Raw genomic sequence first — 18,921 nt, 5'->3', positions numbered from 1 at the left:
GACAGAACCAGCCCCCAGGTGTGAGCCCACCTGTGTCAGCTGTACGGACGGGAAGAAGCCTCCTGTGCTCAGAGCTCCTGGGATCTGCCTGTTCTGGGGCAGAATGGGGACAGCAGCCCAGGGATGGCAGCAGAGATCATGGGTGGACTGAGGCAGCACTGGCTCAGCTGGAAGCAGGCTGGGGCTGGTCTGTGGCCTTAAACAACCTGGGACCTGCCTCCTTACAGCAGCAGCGCGGGAAGGATGCCATCATAGCTTTGTAAAAATATCCTTTAGTGTTTGCTTTCTGCAGCAGGTACCACTACAGTGCCTGGGCAGGGTCCCTCCTGCAGGTCCAGGATGGCTCACTTCTGCTAGGCAGCTCTGTCCTGAAAGAGCAGTGGGAATGAGCCACCATCCATGTGGAATCATGTGGGTCCTCCCATCCCTCTCCTGAGCGAAATGTACAGCAGCGAGGGCCGAGCAAATGAAGATCCTGCCCAGGTGAGCTCCCACAAGAAGGGAAGAGGCCCGGCTGCCCACCATCACAGCTCTAGGGCATGAGAAGCATCACTGTCCTCCACACAGGCCCCCGAAGTCCAGAGCCAAGGGGAAAACAGGCTCAGGGTCCAGGCCTAGGCAGATGAGGCCTCCTCTTCAGTGCAGCTCTTCCCCTTGTCTGGCAAATCCTTGCTCGTGTTCTGCAGGTCAAAGCTCTGGAAAGGAGCAGGACAAGGAACTGCTGAGAAAAGACAGACTGCAACAGCTGTATCTGCTGTGGCTCTTTTAGACTCTGTCTAGGGCAGTGAGAGCTCTCGGGATGGTTCCCACTTCCCCCTCCCAGCCCAGACTGAGCAGCACACAAAGCCCAGCAGAGGGCAAAGCTTCCCGTGCTGCACAGCTTCCCCCCTTTGCCATAGGGGAAAAAGAGTAGAACTGCTCATCCGACAGGACTCAGGACAGTGCAGGGACAGAGCCTTCCCTACCTCCAGCTCCCGCAGGACCTCGTCCATGAAGTCTCCTGATTGCTGTTTGTAAGCCACAGCCAGCCTGATGGCGTCGTTGAAGAGCTGGTGGGAAGGACAAGGCTGTCACTCACAGGACGGGGCACATGGGCATTGGGTTTCTGTAGCACATGGAGACTGTTCCCACATCCCAGGGGAAAAAAGCCCTCTGCAGCTCTCCATAGCCACCAGCCACTCACATGGAGCTGAAATGATGGACCATTTCCTGCTCTCTGTGCCCAGAGCAGCCCCCGTGTCCCTGGGCTGCCAAGGGGCCTCGTGGACACCAAACCCAGCAGGCAAACGCCCATCTCACCTTCACCACGTTGGTGCCATCGGCAGCAGACACAAAGTAAAAGGGCAAACTGAACTTCCGGGCAAAATTGAAGCTTTTCTGGGTCACCTTCATATCGGCTGAAGCAGACAAAGAAGACATGGTCAGTCAGACATGGCAGGAGGTGCAGAAGGTGGTGTCTTCTGTGTGACACGTCAGACGAGCCACAGCCCTGTGACAGCAATCACCAGGGGCTGCCTGGCATTCCCCATGGGAGGAACCTTCCAGCCTCCTGCAGAGCCAGGTGAACAGTTCTGTCAGCAGCTACATTGAGACTCTTCAGCACACTGGAGTCTGTGCAGGCTGAAGGAGCACCAAGGCCATCCCTGACTGATCCAGGGAAGCCACAGAACAGCTTTGGCTTCCTTTTGCTGCCATTTTTGACCAGGTGCTACTCCAATCACTTTTGGGCTCTTGATGGATAGAATAGGCAGTGTGATAAGGACATAACTAGAAGAAAAACGCTTCAATAAAACTGAAATTGATGAAATTTGCACTTTTAATTGCTGGTGACACAGGACAAGCACCTGTAAGACAGCAGCTGAGGTCAGCACAGGAGCCAGCCCCTGGGGGACTGAGGAAATCCTCTGGACCCAACAGACAAGGGACATTGATTCTCAGTAAGGACAGGAGCGAATCCCAGCACGACCCTGGCAAGCTGGGAGCAGAAGGCACACTCACCATCAATCTTGTTGGCCACCACAATGCAGGGAATTTCTGGGCGGAATTCCCTCAGCTCCTTGTACCAGTTGTTCAGGTTCTTGTAGGTGACCTTCCGCTGCACATCAAACACCTTCCAAGAGAGAACCACCTATCCCAGGCCAGCCCAGCACTGACTGACCCAGGACAGCTCTAACCAACACAAGGACACAATCCAGAACGTTCCCAGGAACACAAGACCAAGGGAACTGGGCGTTATTAGAAAGGGTGAGAGAGAAAGGGACAGTATTGCCAAGCCCAGCCAGCAGGAAACAGCCCCTTGATGTCCTTTACACTGTCCTGTGTCCTGGGCAAGTCCCTGCCACCCACACAGGGAGCTGGCACTGGGAACAGCTTGTGCCAAACAGGATCAGATGTGGCCTCCTGTTCTGACAACTAAACCACCAATGAAAATCACTGGTGGAACAGTGGAGAGTGACAGGACAAACCAGGAGATCTGAGCAGGAGAGGAGCCAACAAAACTGGCAACAGGGGCAAACATGAGGACATTGAGAAGACAGCAGGGCCAGGGGATAGAGGAAAAGGGTTACCGGGAGAGACAGACCAGAGCTAGCCAGGTCCATCTACAGGGGGGTCATCTGGTGAGAGAAGAAAGAACGATCTAGGAAAGTTTTTTAAACCACAGGAAGAGACAAGGAACACATGGCAGTGCAACCATCAAAGTAACACAAAGGCCAGGTGTCACTGAGACCATTGTGCACCCAGCTCCCACGGTGCAGCTGAGACCCCCTCACCATGATGCAGGCATGGGCCTGGTGGTAGTAGGAGGCATGCATGCTCCGGAACCGCTCCTGGCCCGCCGTGTCCCAGAAATCTGTAACACAGAACCAGCTCACAATGACACAACTCACCGAGCTCTGCTCTTCTCACAGCTTACACCCAGGAGGCAAAGCACAGCCCACCTGCTCAGAGACACAAACTCAGCTTCACCTCACCAATCTGAAACACATCATGGTTAAGAAGTTGTGCCAAACTGGGACCTTTCCTCACTGGGCTCAGCTGTGGGCAGTGCTGGCACTGGCCAACAACAAAGGAGAAGCCACCAGTGACACAGTTGTGTGGGACAGCAGGACCAAGACAGGCAGAAGTGCACAGAGCCATGTCTGGCACTCTGTCACTAGGGATGACAACGGGAAACAACCTAAAACTCCAGGAACTGCTGGGCACTGCTGAATTCTGACCCAGCAGTCGGGGTCGGTCAGTCGGGGCCGTGCCATGGGAAACGCTCCAGCACCTCTCACAGACATCTGACTCTGCTCTCCCAGGGGCAGGAATCATTCTGAGGTGCTGAAGATAAGTCAGCCAGAGGCAAACAGGTCCCAGTCCACGAAGTTCTGTGTACACCAGAAATCATGGGGCAAACCTGGACACGGCCGTGCCTTTAGCTGTTGGGGCACCTCAGGTGGAGATCCCCCACCTCTCACTGGGTTTGTAGGTTCACATCTGGCTCTGGTTTGCTGTATAAATTGGCACAGCTTCAGTTAAGAATCTCAGTGTAGTCACACCTCTTGTCAGCTGGACCCAAGCATGGTGCTGTACCCAAAGCCAAATGAGCCAGTTTCCTTAGGGATTCCTTTGCACTGATACTGTGACTGGACTCTGTGTCAGACCTCCTGGACAGTGGCTTTCTTAAACTGCCCAAATACAGACAGGTCCCCACCAGACCACATTTGCATTCACTGTCTGTGTCACAACGAAGACGTTGAGCAGTGTCAGCCCTAGCCCCACTGAGCCATGACCAGTGGCTCCACGTGGAGTCCATCCATACCCATCCATCCAACCCCTGTCTCTCCAGCTCAGAGTCCAGGACATCGTGGGGACAGTGCCCTACACTTTGCCAAGCCCAGGGGGATGATGGCAGTCACTTTGCCCCATCCACCAATGCTGCAGCTCTGTCCCAGAAGGGCACCAGCTTTGTCACGGCGGTGTTGGTTATCAAAACACGATACCGACACCCAGACCGAGGGGATCTGCCTTCCCAGCTGTTCCCTCTGCCATGGCACCCCACGTCCCCGGGCTGGCCCCACTCACCCACGCGGACCTCCTGCCCGCCGACCCGGGCGCGGTGCTGGTACAGCGTCAGGGCGAAGGTGGAGAGCTGCTGCGGCTGGCTGCGGCGCGTTAAGGACCCACCGAGCGGGGCAGAGCCCTCCGCCGCGACCCGCCGTGCCCGCCCCGCTCCCCGCCGCCAAGGATACAAGCCGTCGAGCAGAAACCGCTCCAGCAGCCTGCCGAGAGAGCGAGCGCGTGTCCCGGTGAGCCGCGGCACCGCGCTGCGGCCCGGCTCCGCGGGACCCCCGCCCGACCCGCGGCACGCCCGCGCCCCACACACTTGGACTTGCCCACGGCGCTGTCGCCCAGGCAGATGATCTTCACCGTCTCCTCGGCGCCGGCCGCGACCTCGTCCCGGGCCCCGTCCCGGGCCCCGTTCCCGTCCGGGGCCTCCTCCCGCGCCGCGGCCCGGCCCTGCTCCTCCGCCGCCGTCGCCATGGCAGCGCCTGCGCGTCCCCGCTGCCGCGCGACGCGCCCAGGCCCCGCCCCCGATCCCGCCCCGCGCCCCGCCCCGGGCCCCGCCCCGCCCCGGGCAACGCCCCCGCCCCGCCCCATGCCGCCCGGCCCGGCCATGGCGGCCCCCGCGCGGCGGCTGCAGCTGACGCTGGCGCTGCTCAAGCCGGACGCCGTGGCCCATCCGCTCGTGTGCGAGGTGAGAGCCGGGCCGGGCCGGGCACAGCAAAGCACAGCAGGCCTCGCCACGACCCCCCCCAGCGCCGCCTCTTCCCGCAGGCCGTGCACGCCGCCATCCTCCGTCACCGCTTCCTCATCGTCCGCGCCAAGGAGGTGCGGTGCGGCGCGGAGCAGAGCCGCCGCTTCTACCGGGAGCACGCAGGTACGAGCCGGGCTCGGGGGGCCGGAGCGGGGTGCTGCCCCGGGCCGGTGCCCACCCGGTCCGTGTCCGTCCGCAGGGCGTTTCTTCTACCAGCGGCTGGTGGAGTTCATGGCCAGGTACGGGCCGTGCCCCGTGTGCGGCGCTGGGAGGCTCTGGCAGCGGGACCTGGCGGGTGGCGCCCCGGAGGTGCTGCAGGTCATCATGTTCAGTAGGCCAGCAGTGCCGGCGCCGTGGCCGCGGTGCCGCGCTGGGACCGTGCCCGTCCCCACGGCGCGGCGTGGCAGCCCATGGCAGCTGTACTGTGCAGGTTTGTAAGGACGAATAACCTGTTTGTAATGAGCTCTTCATGATCTTTTCTCCTGCTGTTCCTGGGCCCTCGCTGCAGTGGCCCCATGTGGGCTTACATCCTGGCCCATGAGAACGCTATCCCTCTCTGGAGATCCCTGATGGGACCCACTAAAGTGTTCCGAGCCCGACACAGCGACCCAGACTCCATCCGAGGTGCCTACGGCCTTACGGACACCAGGAACACGACCCATGGCTCAGGTAGGCTAGCATTCCTGGATGGTTCTTGGGGAGGCATCTTGGATGGTGCTTTGTCTGCCTTTGCTTTAGTTCTGGGGCTCCAAGTGAGCCATGTGTTCCCTTCTGCAGACCCCACGCACACCTGGCCAGGTGCAGCCTAGCCAGGCACCTTTGGAGTGCAGCACGTGTTTGTGGTGGCAGACTGGCATCTCACTGCCTTTCGCTCTTTTTTTGACAGACTCAGCTGCCTCAGCCAGCAGAGAAATTGCCTTTTTCTTCCCCGAGTTCGACGAGCAGCGCTGGTACGAGCAGGAGGAGCCGCGGCTGCGGCACGGGCAGCTGTTCCACGGCGCCCAGGAGCGCCTGCCCGGGGCTCAGCCCGCACAGGTGACCCCAGTGAGCGGGCAGGGGGGGCTGTGCTGGCCTGGCAGCCCTGGGCGCACTCTCCTGGGCAGCAGACACAGAGCTGTGCTGCGTGCCGGGGAGCGTGGAGGGGGAAAGCAGCCTTGTGCTGCCTGGGAGCAGATTATTGCTGTAACAGGCCGGTGCTGGGGTCTGTAGGAAGAGCTCCCCCAGCAATGCTCATGCTGACAGTCTGGCCATGCAGCTCACTGGCTCCCTGAGTTTTTTTGGTATGAACAGGACAGGTGAGTTGGTCAAGGGCCAGGTGAAGGATAGGTTACTTGTTCCAGATGGGATTGGCCTGGGTTTGCTGATGGGAAGCCTCAGATTCTCCCAGCTGGCTCTTCCCACAGCGCCTTAGGGAGAAAAGAAGGAAGAAGAACATGAAGAAAGTTCATCAGCAGGGCAAGATGAACTGTCCTGTCCTTGCTCACCCGCAACTGGGCTGGGAAATGAGGAGCTTTGCCAATAGCTGTGCATGCGAGAGCACTTGGAGCCCTCAGTGTCCATGGCCCGACGGTGCCGGGGCAGTTCCGCGTCCTTGGGAGATGGGATGAACACGGCCATGGAGTTACCCAGATTGTGGTGGAACTGTGACAGGGCGGTGCAGGAGGGCTTAGCTGGCAGGCACAGAGCCAGGTCCTGGCGGCTGATTTGTGTTTCTCTCTGTGATGCTCTGTGTGGTGTGTTCCTCAATGGGGTTTCCGTCCATTTGTGCTGTCCCCCTATGGGCTCCTTGCAGTGCTGCCATTTTAGTTCCAGTGCCCTGTTGGAATTTCCTTTGGGCAGTCCCAAATGCTCGGGCTGGGGAAGGTGTGCTGTGCTTGGGGCAGGAGAGCTGCGCTGAGATCCAGCAGAGCCCTGGCACATCACAGAGCCAGGGCAGGGACTCTCCAGGTGCTTCCAGAACCCCGTAAGCTGTTGGGTAGTGGCTGACTGACTGTGTGGTGGACAGCACGGCCCAGACTCGCCCAGCTCACGTGTCTGTGCTCCCTCCTCCTTCTGTCTGGGATCAAATGGTCGTTGTTCTGTTCCAGGTACAGATCCAGGGATCTGCAGGACACCACTGCTGCCCCTGTCCTCAGCAGTGTCCAGAGTGGATCTGCTCAGGATCCTGTGTGTCTTCACACAGGTCTGAGAGCTGTTGTCCCCAGTGCTGTTGATACTTTATTGATATTTTGGCAGTTTTTTATTGATTCCCAGAGGTTTTGCTTAGATCTGTATGTTTTTCTTTTAAGTATTAAACTTTACTATTTTTCACCTTTCTTCTTTTATGTTGTGCTTTCCTTTTGGGATATTCCTTGGTAATATCATTAACTGATAATTCCTGGCTCACACTTGCCACTTTTGAAGTTTTGGTCTTTTTTCCTACTCACTTGCAATGGTTACACTTGGGAAAAGGGCCCTTTTGAACATGGCCAGTGCAGATCTGCCAGCAGGATTGTCACAGTGACACCACCTGGCAGCCACCGAGATTCAGGTACCTGCTGGTGGCGCCTGGCCCTGAGGCTGTACCTGAGCACAGGTGCTCAGCCTGGGCAGCCCATTGCCCCAGACAGAGGGTTTGTTGTGTGAATCTAAAGCTGTCCAGCAGACTTTGTCAGAGACCTGAGGCTGAAGCACTTGGTATTTGATGCAGGAGACAGTGTCAAAACTGATTTTTTCTCTCCAAGGAAGTCTTACAAAAGGTCACAGGTTACTCTGCTTGGAGGGCTCTTAATCAAAGTGGGTTTGTTTGTTTGGGGTTTTTTTTTCCCATTTTCTTTTTCTTTTCCTTGTAAATGCCCAGTAAGTGATTTTTGGCTTTTGCAGTGGTGCCTGCCCCATCGCTGGCAGTTTCCTGGGCTGAGCTGGATGGGCCTGGAGCAGCCTGGTGCAGTGGGTGACATCCCTGTTCACGGCAGGGGCACGGAGCTGCATGAGCTGTGTGGTCCCTCCCAGCCCAAGGCATTCCGTGCTGATGGGTGTGTGTTACAGCAGTAAATCAGTCTCCCAGCTGGTCTCAAACCCAGACAATGTGGCACCTCAGAACAGGTTTGAAGGGCGGTTTGAGATCCCTGTTTTCCCTGGCCCAGCTGTGGGGTCTGTGCACAGGGCTGGTCGCAGCTTCTGCCCAGGGGCTGCTGCCAAGCACAGCCTGGGGCACAGGGTCCAGCCCGGGCACCTGCAGGGACACCTCGGGTGTGGAGCTGGGACAGGGCATCTCGCAGGGACATACCTGTGAGTCTGGGCCTGAACTCCATCTGCTCTTGCAAGAATTGAGCAGGTTTGTGTCAGCACTGGAGGGCACAACACGGTTTGGCCTGGGAAGAAGGGAAGGAGAGGCTTCAGAGGGAAATCAGTGCTGCTCCCAGCCCAGGCCTGGCCTCAGTCCCGGCCACCACGGGCAGAACCCTCTCAGCTTGAGGAATTTAATTTGATTCATTGCTGTAACACAAACTTTTAGTTACCTATTCAGGTACCGAGGAAAACCCAAGATAATGACTAAAGAAACCCCTGGGAAACACCTTTCCTGTACTTTCCCAGGTTCAGCTTCAGTCCAGCATCTTTTCTCCCCTCTTTTCCTGCAAGTTCTGCCTCCTCTCTCCCAGTCCCTGGGGAGGTGACACAGCACAGAGGGCTGGGGTTGGGCTGGGCTTTGCTTTTCTACTTGTTTCTTCCTCTTTCCTTCTTGTTTACTCACTCCTGGCACACCCACAGCCTTCAGTCCCTCAGGCGTGCACCTGCTCCCTGGGCTGGTCTCTTCAGGGAGAAATGGGCCAGTGGGAATGTCATGAAGTTTCTAGAGGAAAACGCTGCGTCCTGCACCTGGGCAGGGATGTTTCCATTTGCAACACTCACGTGAGGGACCAGAGAAGCATCTGGCTGTCCTGATGGCCGTGAGCCACCCCTGGGTCAGCAACGCACCTCTGTGGCCTGACAGCATCCTCAGGTGTGGGAGCCAGGGCACTCGCCCACAGGTTACCCCATCCCCTCCTGGGGCACAGGGAAGGCCACATCTGGAGCACTGGTGCCAGTTTTGGACTCCCCAGTGCCAGACAGCCTGCTGAGAGCTGGGGTCCAGCATGGACTGATTAGGACATCTGAGAATCTGACGGGTAAGGAGAGGCTGAGGGCTGGGGCTGCTCAGACTCAGGAGCTCAGTGGGGTTTATCAATGGGTAGAAATCCCAGGTGTGAGCAGTGAAGGGAACCTCAGGTATCCCAGGAATGGACACAAGGCAATGGAAATGACCTGAAAACTGGCAATTTCGCTGAGACATAAAAATCCCTCTTTTATTATTTTTATACTCCAAGAGCGATAAAATAAGGTCAGGAGCCCGTATACCAAGGCAGGGCTTTGGCCTCAACACCCTCTGGAGTTTCTTTCTGTGCTGCTTGGCAGGTGTGGGCCCCGGGCTGTTGCTGCAGTGGCAGGGGATGCCCCGGGGCCAGCTGGGCACCTGGGCAGCAGGTCAGGCCTCTCCTTCCCCCAGCAAGGCCATAATTCCTGCCAGCCCCACCACGGGCTCTGCTGCTGTTCAATATTGCCCTCTCTGCAGTTGATCTGTGTTGGAACCCTGGATGCTGAGAATTCCAGACTTTCTGTGCTGACATGTGTTTTGCGGAGAAAAGAAGAAACCTCACAACTTTATAAAAGTCGTAAAGCCCAGTATGCTTTTATTACGACGTGCGCTGGACGCAAGCCTCCCCAACAAGGCATGCCTACCCCTGAAGACTTTAGGTCTCCTTTTATCCCCCTTCCAAATGCATATGCATACAGTTTCACAATAGGTTCATACATATTCATTCCGCGTGACATTTAGCACCAGTTCTTCTTTATCAAAGGAATTTCTAGGTCGGGGGCAAATTGACCTCGTGGTCTTTTCTGTTTTTCTTTCTCTGTCTCCTTGTTGTCTCTGGAATGCGGCTTTTCCTTCAGCTCTGGCCTCACAGACTTTTCACCTTTCTTAGACACTTCACCTAATTCAGAATGGATCTTTACTCTGTCTCACATGCACCGATCCCCAAGAGAACACAGCATTTGACCTGAGGCTGTGGAAAAGGCTTCAAAAATTGACAGATAGCGCTGGGATTATGGGTGTGTAGCTGGTTAGAAGTATGTGATATCACAGGGTGGAAAACTTAGAGTTTAAGGTTTTAGAATATAGTAATATATGTAGAGCAAGATGGAGGGTTTAGCACGGTAGGTGGTCCTTCTTCACCTTCTTCCTTCGTCATCCCAATGGGTTTGGGTGATTTTGTGTAACTTGACAGAAAAGTCTGCATTGCAGACTTTGAGTGATTAGTTATTGGGTTAAACATGAAAATAATTTAGGTGCCATTTCTTAATTGGATAGTTTAGCCTTAAAAGACCATGTACAGAAGATTGTTAGCCATTTTGTAGCTTGTTAGTAGAATGCTGTAGAACTCACCACTTGTAATAGAGATAAGAAATAATAAACACCTGAGTCCAGACACAAAACACTGTCTTGAGTGCTTCAATCCCCACCCTGACAGAGGCAGAAAGGAAGCCAAGAACCAGCAGATCTGCTCTTCTCACAACAGCCTGTGTCCTGCTTTTCCCAGGTCCGGGGACAAGGAAAAATGGATACAATGGAAATAAAGACAAATTTACTGCTTCAGTGCTGGCTGCACTTGTCTCTGCTAAAGCTGCATCTCACTGTGCAGAGCTGCAGACAAGGGTGCTGTAGGTGGCCAAAGATTTTGTGGATTTGATCTTGTATCAGGCTGTGGGTTCTCACATCGAAAGAAAAGGAGCCTGGGAAAGCAGCCACAGAATCAAATCCCAGGCAAACAGTAGTAATGGTGTTCAGGAAAGGCTGAGCCAGAGCAGTCCAATCCATCCCCACACTGAAAGTTCCAGAGGATTAGCAAACAGTCATCTGAGATTTGGGGGGCACAACCCTGTAGGCCACAGTTTTCCCACAGAGCTGCTGTACAAAGCAGGAGGAACAAGGAGTGAGAGAAACACCAAACTGCAGAAAAAAATCCTCATAGATTGGGGCTGTTTTCTTCCAGCACAGAAAACAAACACTCTCTTGTAGGAGTGACAGGGATAGGACGGTCAGGACGGACGGAGACGAGAGATCTCTGAAGCCAAGGCTTGGAACTTAGGGTTTATTGCAGAGGGCCTGGGTGCAGGGCCCTGCTGGGATTTGGGGTTTATTGCACAGGGCCTGGGTGCAGGGCCCTGCTGGGGTTTGGGGTTTATTGCACAGGGCCTGGGTGCAGGGCCCTGCTGGGATTTGGGGTTTATTGCACAGGGCCTGGGTGCAGGGCCCTGCTGGGATTTGGGGTTTATTGCACAGGGCCTGGGTGCAGGGCCCTGCTGGAGCTGCAGCCACAGGTCGGAGCAGGCCCCAGAGAGGAGCCCCAAAGAGAGAGAGAGAGCAAGAGGAAAAGAGAGGACAGAAGAGAGTGAAGTTTCCGTTACAATACAATGAATCTTCTTCTGTGCTGAATATTCTATTTTTCACTAACTAGTTTAGTAGAAGATAAAAATCTTACAGCATTTACATACAGCCTGTAAGAATCATTACATTAGCATACTGTGTTACATTTTAGACCCTAAAATCTCCTCTTTGGGCCCCTTCTGCCAAGCTGTAGGGTCTGTTCTGACCCTTGGGCCTGTCTGCAAGCAGAGGGTGTTGTTCCATCAAAAGGGGATTACCTTCAGCCAGCCATGCCATTGTTTTTCAGTTGTTCAGTAACTGAGATATCTCAAAGCTTGCTTTCATTTCAATCTCACTCATAGTTTCCATATTCTCAAAATCTTTTGCTGGACAATCATATTTACAAGGCTTCCCTGTTTCATCTTCCCCAACACTCTCCCACCTCATGCCCCAGACAGGCCAAGCATGGGCTGGATCTGGACTCTGACCAAATTTAACTTTGAGCTTGATGTGATGCCACAGAGCAGGAAAACCCCAGGACAGACCAGACTCCTGTGTACACAGCCAAGCCATCCACCTGGGCTCCTCCTCACCTGCGTGCAGACAGCCACATCTCTGTGATACCCTGCCCAAAGCCCTGGCAGGCTTCAGGAAGAACCAGTTTTCATCTCTTCTTCAGATCCTGATCCTAGTTATCAACGTGTCCAGGACCTGATCGGTCCCTCCATTCACACTTACTACTGAGTACTTGTATTAGCCAGATTTCCTCATTAATGCTCCCCTGCCTTCCAAAACATTCCTGATAAACAAAAGACAGTTCTGTATCTCCCACAGCACCCGGAGAAAGTTAAAAGCCATCAGCTGTGCAAAGCAGCTGCTGCTGCTGCTGGAGCTGAATATTTAAATTTAGCATGGGGCTGTGTTGATCCTTTCCGGAGAACAGATGTTTTATGGAAACACTTTAGAAATCCATCCCTGCCCTGAGTACAGGAGAGTTCTGGAAGCAATGGGAGGGATGAGTTTTGGTGGCAGCACTGTTGGAATGTCTGTGCAGCCATGTTCAGCATTTCCCAGTCCCATCCCTGGGTACCTTCACAGGGACAACAGGCAGGAGAAGTTTAAACATTGGACAGAAGGAAAACTCTAGAAAAACTATAGATGTGACATTGTGGCAGCACCATCCATCAGAAAACTAAACTGAACCAGAATTCAGGTTATTGTTTTTGTTATTTTGTGACACAAAGTTTGGAGGTCAGATAAAGCAACCAAAAATCTTTGTGACAGAGAATTACAAGCCTGAGGCAAGGCCCAGGTCTCTGGTTTCAGCTTGGTCTGTACCCACAGATTAGGGATGGGAAAGGGGCAGCAAGGAGAGAAAAATTAGATAAATTGTGTTAAATTAAACCCTTTGGAAGTTAAAAATCAGAGGTGACTCAGCATAGGACCAAGAGGCAGCAGAATGACTCGAGCAAGTAATGTATGAGGTATGCAATGCTGTAGTAACTGATCCTACCTGCTGTGGGATATACCTGCTGTGGCTGGAGCAGAGCAAGAATTTGGGCAGGAGGTACAATCAGGATTGCAAATAGCCCTGGAATCTTAACATTTTATTTTTTGTTGCAAAAACAGATGTTTTCAAAATGCTTCCTGTCACCCAAATATTTCCCAGAGCCTGTCAAAGCACTGGCCAATTACTTACTGTTTTCCCTTTTTGTTTTACTTCAGCAGTTCCAGATGTGTGTCCTGGACATTTCAAGGGTGGTAGGTCTGTGCTGCCTGGGGCCTTCTGGCTCCAAGTGCCTCTGGGATGTGACTGATTCCAGCAGCTGTGGATTAAGTGGCTGCCTTGAACCTTTACCAGCCCAGAACTTTTAACAGCCCGCTGTGGGCCTCGTTTGCACATTGACAAACATGCAGGTGAGCAGGTGCAGTGCTCTGGGCTTTTGTAATTGGCCCTGGAGCTCCCGCTCCCACACAGGAGGCTGTGGGGAATGGGACCAAGTAGGCAGACTGGGAACTCAGGAACTTCTCTCTCCAACTTCATTATCCTGGTAGAAGTGCACTAATTGGCCTCAGAGCTGGTGCCCACACCTGGATGAGGAGCCTGGGGCAGCCGGGGACAGAGCAGTGGGGAGAAGGGCACATGCGGCAGGTGCCACCACGGCCCGGAAGGACCACGAGCAACCAAAAGTGCTGATCAGAGATGACAGAAGAGAGTTTCCTTGGTGCTTTCTTGGCCAGGTGAGTGCTGAGAATCTCCAAGGTCACAGTGGACTCTACCCACAGCAGGAATGGCTCTGGGGACACCAAGGAGCCATTTGTCTGCCAGTCCCTATTGGGAGGTTGCCCCCAAACTGGTGCCACGCTCACTGCAGGGGGACATGGAGGGAGGAGGAGGGGCAGCAGGCAAAATCCAGACAAAACCCACCACTTTCTTGTCCCCATCGTCAGAGGAAGCATTTGTGCCCATGTAGAGACCAGAACCAGCTGAGATACAAGCGATGGTGATTTCTGCTGGAGAAAGAATTCTCTAGCAGGAAGGTGCATCCCTCAAAGCAGCCAAGGAAACAGGACTGGGAGAAGCTGCTGGGGCTACAACAGTGCCCTTGGCTTTGGGAGATACGACACATGCTTGGAGAAGGTAAGGTAAGGTAAGAGTCTGATTTTCAGAAGTGACAAGTATTTTTAGGCTCTGGGCCCAATCCTGAAGGCTACACCCACAGTTTGAGGTATTTGATTTAAAAAAAGATCTCCCTTAACATTTCACAAGTTCATGGAGATTTGATTTACTGCTGGACACCACTGGCCAGGTTTGTTATCCATCAGGAGACCAGAGGGGACACAAACATGACATTTATTATCCTAAAGGCTGTTCTGAAGATGTGGACTACCAGAACTGAAGTTTCTGGCATCCAGGGAGATTTCAGTATATTTTAATATTTGTGCCAAGTATTGGTGGTCTCAGAAAAGTCCCTTTTCAAAGTGGGAGGGGGTTTCTGCAAGTGCTGCCAGCATGTGCCTTCCCTAAAACCTTGGGAAAGTGACCAGGCTGTATTGGAATGCCATGGCACCAAGTTTCTGTGTGAAACAAGGAAATGCTCGTCACTGCCACAAGCAAAAGGCGTAATTCTGTAAACGTAAAGCAAACGAGTGAAAAAGTCCCATTACTGTGGCCCCTCTGCCCTGGCAGCCCAGCTGCCCTGCCTGAGAGCTGCTCGAGAGAGGCAGAGCCCACACTGTTCCATGTGGACACAGGACACAGATTCACAGCCACACACATACACAGGGCCACAGCCACAGCTGCTCTTTTCTTACACTTGCTGCTTATCTTTTCCAGCCCCAGACACTCTCTGACCTGCATTTCCCCTCACTGAGGCTGCCGCTCCCTTGGCATCTATGCTGGATTTCCACACAGGGTGTTCATCCCCATCTGGGGCTGTAGCCTACACTTTGCCTATTTCCCAGAAGATGTTACTGCTCATCCTCTCATCTCCTGACATTCCAGATCCAGAGTTTATGCTTGGACCATCTCCTCTGCCCCACCAGCGGGAGCAGAAGCTGCAAGGACACCACAGTGCTTCCCTGCTGCAGAAACATCTCGGCCTCTCTCCATCTCCAGCCTCACTCCCTGCAGCAGCCCTCGTTTCCTGGGGGTCCCACTTTGCATTTCCCTGGCACTACATGGTGAGCTCCAGCTGAGCTCACTCCTCTATCAGGAGCAGCTCCAGGCTCTGAGCTGGCAGTGCTCACCGGCCATCTCACCGAGCTGGAGCCATCTCACTGCTGAGCCCTTCAGACATGCTGGGCACTGCTTTGTGCCTCCTGTGCCCAGCCAGTGCCACTGCTAGGGCTCTGTCCCTCCTGTCCAAGTCCTCTCCCGGCCTCTGGACCACATCAGCTCTCCCAGAGAGCTCTGCCTTGGGCTGGGTGGGCACGGTTAGCACAGGCAGTGAGAGCACAGGGAGCGTGGGTGCCTGCAGTCACCTCTGCTGTGCCCCTACAGCTGTGGTACTGCCAGCCTGGCAAAGGGCAGCCCCATCACTGCTCATCTCTGCTGAGAGGGGCAGGTGCAGGCACCTCACAGCCCTGCCACGGGTACGATGGGGCTGTAGGAAGGACTTGGCACCCAGGAGCTGCAGCTCCCAGCTCCTCCAGCAGCCTCCTCCCATGCCCAGGTGCCAAGGAGCTGCAAGGCTGGAGCCAGAGTCCGGCACTGCTCGGCACCTGGCACAGCCCGGCAGGGCTGGAGTCAGCATGGGTGCTGAGTCCCATGGGCTCAGTCCCACTGCTGCAGGCTGCTGGGTGCTGCTCCTCCTGCTGTCCCTGAGCAGGAGCCACCTCTGGAAGCCTCTCCCCAGGGCCCCCTCAGGGTTAAAAGCTTCTGCTGCGCTTACAGCCCTGAGGACACACACACGGGCTTCTCCTCACGCAGGTAAGGCAAACCAGCCAGCCCCCGGGCCATGGCTGCCACATGGAGCACAGGACAGCACCTGGGGACAGCTTACTAAGGACTAGGTGCCATCCAGGCTCTGCTCTTGGCTGGGGAGGTGAGGAGGGGTGAGAGGACAGGGCTTCACCAGGACATGCACTGCTGGGGGGCACCTGGCGCTGGCCGCCAGGGCTCTGGGTGGTCTGGGCAGGCTGTGCCTGCTGCTGCTGCCTCCAACAGAGGCATCCAGTCCTTTCCAAGAGAAATGAACCCTGTGTCGTTATCTGCTCCCTCAGTTCAGCTGTGCCCTTGCACTGGGCCATGGCTGTGCCCAAGGCTCAGGACCCACCTCCCAGGACTGAGTGCTCCAGGCTGCCTGCTCTGCTCACCTGAGTGAGGACAGGTGCAGTGCCTTGCTGAGGAGGGCCACATCCTCCTGCAGGGCAGTTTCCCTGCGTGGGTACGGAGCACAGGTGAGCTGCACCAGCAGAGCTGGGTCTCTGGTGGCTCACATGGCACTGTCACAAAGGTCTCTCCCATCTCCTGAGGGAAGGACAGGAACCTGCCTGGTACTGGTGGCACCCGTGTTCCCTCTCTGCTCCCCATCCAGCCTTTCTGGCCTTGTCTTTTTTTGGTCTTTGCTCACTGCATTTGCCCCCAGAAGCACCTTGGCCCCATCCATGGAGTCCATGGCAGGGGCAGGGTGGGCAGCAGCAGCCCTGGCTGGATGTGCCCAGCGCACACCACCCCTTCAGCCCCTGGCTGAAGTTCTGAACCAGAAATGCTTCCTCAGGCCTCCTCCATCTCTTGGACATGGTGATCACAGCTCCATGTGACAGTGGGCAAACCCCTTGTGCCAGGGTGAAAATTGAAATAGGATGATGGAAAAAAGGTGGGGAGTTCCAGGCAAGGAGATCCCTGCTGGCTTCAATTTTCCTGTGGTTCAACAAACCCCATGTGATGAGTTGCTCTTTGTTGGAATCTGTACTTTCGTAAGTGCAACCCCTGCTGAAATAAACAAGGCCAGGAGACTTCTTCTCCTTTTTAATGCCTTTATTAAAAGTGATCAGCTCAGGATTGGGCGGATCGACGGGTGCGCAGCGTCCCGTCGGCAGCCAGAGCGGCTCAGACGAGAATGTGCACAGCTCTGACCACAAGGAGCAGGGCTGGGGGAACCCCAGTCCTCGCAGGAGCCTTTAGGGTGTGGTGATCCTTTCCAGTTGTTAGTTCGGTGCGAGTCTCGCTCCCCTCCCAGACCTGGCCCGGGGGATCTCAAAGACAGGGTGAGGAACGATGAAGGTTTCCAGCATCTCTGCAGGCCCAGCACTCCGCTCCTCACATCCAGACATCACTCCAGTCTCTCAACTCTTAGGTGGCTCGTTGTTTTTGGGGTTTCTCCGTGAGTTTGGAGTCGGGGGTCCCACAAAGCATTCTGGTCTTGGGAGTCACTTTGCATAACGCCCCCCTTCTTAGGTGTCTTCCCTATTCTGAGAAAGGTACAACTTAGCCTCGGGCAAGGCTCTGCTAATACAATAGGAGCAATTAGCCATAACGACCCGTGATTACAATAACAAAACACACAGAACTTGGGCAGGGCCAGTGATCTGGCTGCCTCTTTGTAACTTTTTCTCACAAAAAAATATTAACCGAATTTTTGTTCATAACACCTGCTTTGTGAGAGCTGGTTATTACAGAGCAGGAAACAGGATAAAGAAAAAAAAAAATAACTGGTGCAGGGTGATGCCATATCCCTGGCCCAGGGCTGGGGAAGAGCAAGCTCAGTGACAGCATCTAGAGAATGCTGTGACCTGACCAGGGGCAGGGAAACATTTTCTCAGAATAAATACATCCAGGAGGGGGAGAGACACATGCTTGGAACAGTCATCAGGACGAGGGGCTGGGTAGGCAAAGAACTCCAAGGGGTGTGGGTGGATGCCCCCTGCTCTTGGGTTTTTCTGTGTGCTTCTTCTGCAGTCAGGTACCCGACCCGGGTTGGACTCCAAAACCCCAGCGTGTTAAATCTGAGCTCAGGAAACCTTCACCCACCAGGGAGATGGGACCAGAGCCGTACCATTAGGGACCCCCTTGCCTCACGGGGGGCTGTGCTCCAGTCCCCTGGCTCACAGCCGGGGAGAGAGCCTCCTCAGGGCTCCCTTCTGCCCAAAGCCGGACCCAGCTTACCCCACGGCAGGTATGAACCAGACACAGGTGACGGAGTTTGTGCTCCTGGGCTTTTTCCACGGCCGGCCCTTCCTCTTTGCTCTGTTCCTGGCCATTTACCTGGCCACGCTGCTGGGCAACTCTGTGATACTCTCCCTCGTGTCCCTGGATCCCCGCCTCCACAGCCCCATGTACTTCTTCCTGGGTCACCTGTCCTGCCTGGACCTTTGCTACTCCTCAGTGACGGTGCCCAAGATCCTGGCGAACGCTCTGTGCCCGCGGGCCACCATTTCCTACGGGGGGTGCCTGGCGCAGATGTTCCTGCTGATGTGGTGCGCGGGGGCCGAGTGCGCGCTGCTGGCCCTCATGGCCTACGACCGCTTTGCCGCCGTGTGCCAGCCGCTGCGCTACTGCCAGGCCCTGCGCCGCAGCGCCTGTGCCGCGGCCGCCGCCGGCTGCTGGCTCTGGGGGCTGCTGGACTCGACCCTGCACACGCTGCTGGCCACCCGGCTTTCCTTCTGCGGGGCTGCCCGGCTCCAGCACATCTTCTGCGACGCGCCGCCGCTGCTGGCGGCCGCCTGCAGCGACACCCGCCCCAACCAGCTGGCCCTCCACATCTCCAGCATCTTCGTGGGACTCAGTCCCTTCCTGCTCATCATCGTCTCCTACCTGTGTATCCTGGCCACCGTCCTTGGGATGCCGCTGGCCACCAGCCGGCGCAAGGCCTTCTCCACGTGCTCCACACACCTGATCGTGGTCACCCTGTACTTCGTGGCAGCCAACCTCAACTACAACCGGCCCAGCTTGGGCTACTCGCCGGCAGCCGACATGCTGGTCTCTGTGCTCTACTGCATCGTCATCCCCATGCTGAACCCCCTCGTCTACAGCCTCCGCAACCGGGAGGTGTGGGGGGCCCTGCGGAAGGCCCTGCGGGTGGGTGCCACGCCAGGCTCCCCAGGCAGCAACGCCTGAGCAGCGCCAGGGCTGCCGCAGGCTGCCAGCACTGCAATGTCCCTGCGTGGGACATCTGTGACAGCGCAGCGAGCCCGGGGCTCCCAGCCCAAGCACATGGCTCTCTGCCATCAC

General features: G+C 55.6%; 3 protein-coding genes across 4 annotated transcripts; 2 read left to right on the top strand and 1 right to left on the bottom strand.

Moving 5' to 3' along the window:
• Window positions 1-252: 252 nt before the first annotated feature.
• Window positions 253-4,527, bottom strand: LOC132073124 (rab-like protein 2A). Its single transcript, XM_059471911.1, has 8 exons — window positions 4,370-4,527; window positions 4,236-4,265; window positions 4,069-4,148; window positions 2,772-2,851; window positions 1,999-2,110; window positions 1,300-1,397; window positions 966-1,049; window positions 253-695 (listed from the first exon to the last, which is right to left on the bottom strand). The coding sequence occupies exons 1-8, from the start codon at window positions 4,525-4,527 to the stop codon at window positions 615-617; spliced, it is 723 nt and encodes a 240-aa protein (XP_059327894.1). The 3' UTR covers window positions 253-614.
• Window positions 4,528-4,660: 133 nt separating this feature from the next.
• Window positions 4,661-7,116, top strand: LOC132073306 (nucleoside diphosphate kinase 6-like). 2 transcript variants are annotated; one of them, XM_059472269.1, is made up of 6 exons: window positions 4,661-4,741; window positions 4,822-4,924; window positions 5,001-5,040; window positions 5,310-5,470; window positions 5,688-5,836; window positions 6,889-7,116. In XM_059472269.1, the coding sequence occupies exons 1-6, from the start codon at window positions 4,661-4,663 to the stop codon at window positions 7,012-7,014; spliced, it is 660 nt and encodes a 219-aa protein (XP_059328252.1). In that variant the 3' UTR covers window positions 7,015-7,116. The 2 variants fall into 2 exon arrangements, with proteins under 2 accessions (XP_059328252.1, XP_059328251.1); XM_059472268.1 differs by having other exon boundaries at window positions 5,688-7,116.
• Window positions 7,117-17,868: 10,752 nt separating this feature from the next.
• On the top strand, window positions 17,869-18,807 carry LOC132073418 (olfactory receptor 5V1-like). The gene has a single exon (XM_059472479.1). The coding sequence runs from the start codon at window positions 17,869-17,871 to the stop codon at window positions 18,805-18,807; it is 939 nt and encodes a 312-aa protein (XP_059328462.1).
• The last annotated feature ends 114 nt before the right edge of the window (window positions 18,808-18,921 follow it).

Source organism: Ammospiza nelsoni, chromosome 5 (genome assembly GCF_027579445.1).
Source record: "Ammospiza nelsoni isolate bAmmNel1 chromosome 5, bAmmNel1.pri, whole genome shotgun sequence".
In the NCBI taxonomy this organism is placed as follows: Eukaryota; Metazoa; Chordata; class Aves; order Passeriformes; family Passerellidae; genus Ammospiza; species Ammospiza nelsoni.
The sequence above is the reverse complement of the archived record's forward strand: the minus strand, read 5'-3'. Positions and strand labels throughout refer to the sequence as shown.

Bases quoted from the DNA above. Each gene is read 5' to 3' on its own strand.
- LOC132073124 (XM_059471911.1), bottom strand. From the start codon at position 4,527: ATGGCGACGGCGGCGGAGGAGCAGGGCCGGGCCGCGGCGCGGGAGGAG. The intron at 2,852-4,068 runs GTGAGTGGGGCC...TCTGTGTTACAG, and splicing joins CGGGCAGGAGGTCCGCGTGG to ATTTCTGGGACACGGCGGGC. The intron at 1,050-1,299 runs GTGAGATGGGCG...CCTTCCCACCAG, and splicing joins ATGGCACCAACGTGGTGAAG to CTCTTCAACGACGCCATCAG.
- LOC132073418 (XM_059472479.1), top strand. From the start codon at position 17,869: ATGAACCAGACACAGGTGACGGAGTTTGTGCTCCTGGGCTTTTTCCAC.
- LOC132073306 (XM_059472268.1), top strand. From the start codon at position 4,661: ATGGCGGCCCCCGCGCGGCGGCTGCAGCTGACGCTGGCGCTGCTCAAG. The intron at 5,041-5,309 runs GTACGGGCCGTG...CCCTCGCTGCAG, and splicing joins CTGGTGGAGTTCATGGCCAG to TGGCCCCATGTGGGCTTACA. The intron at 5,471-5,687 runs GTAGGCTAGCAT...TTTTTTTGACAG, and splicing joins GAACACGACCCATGGCTCAG to ACTCAGCTGCCTCAGCCAGC.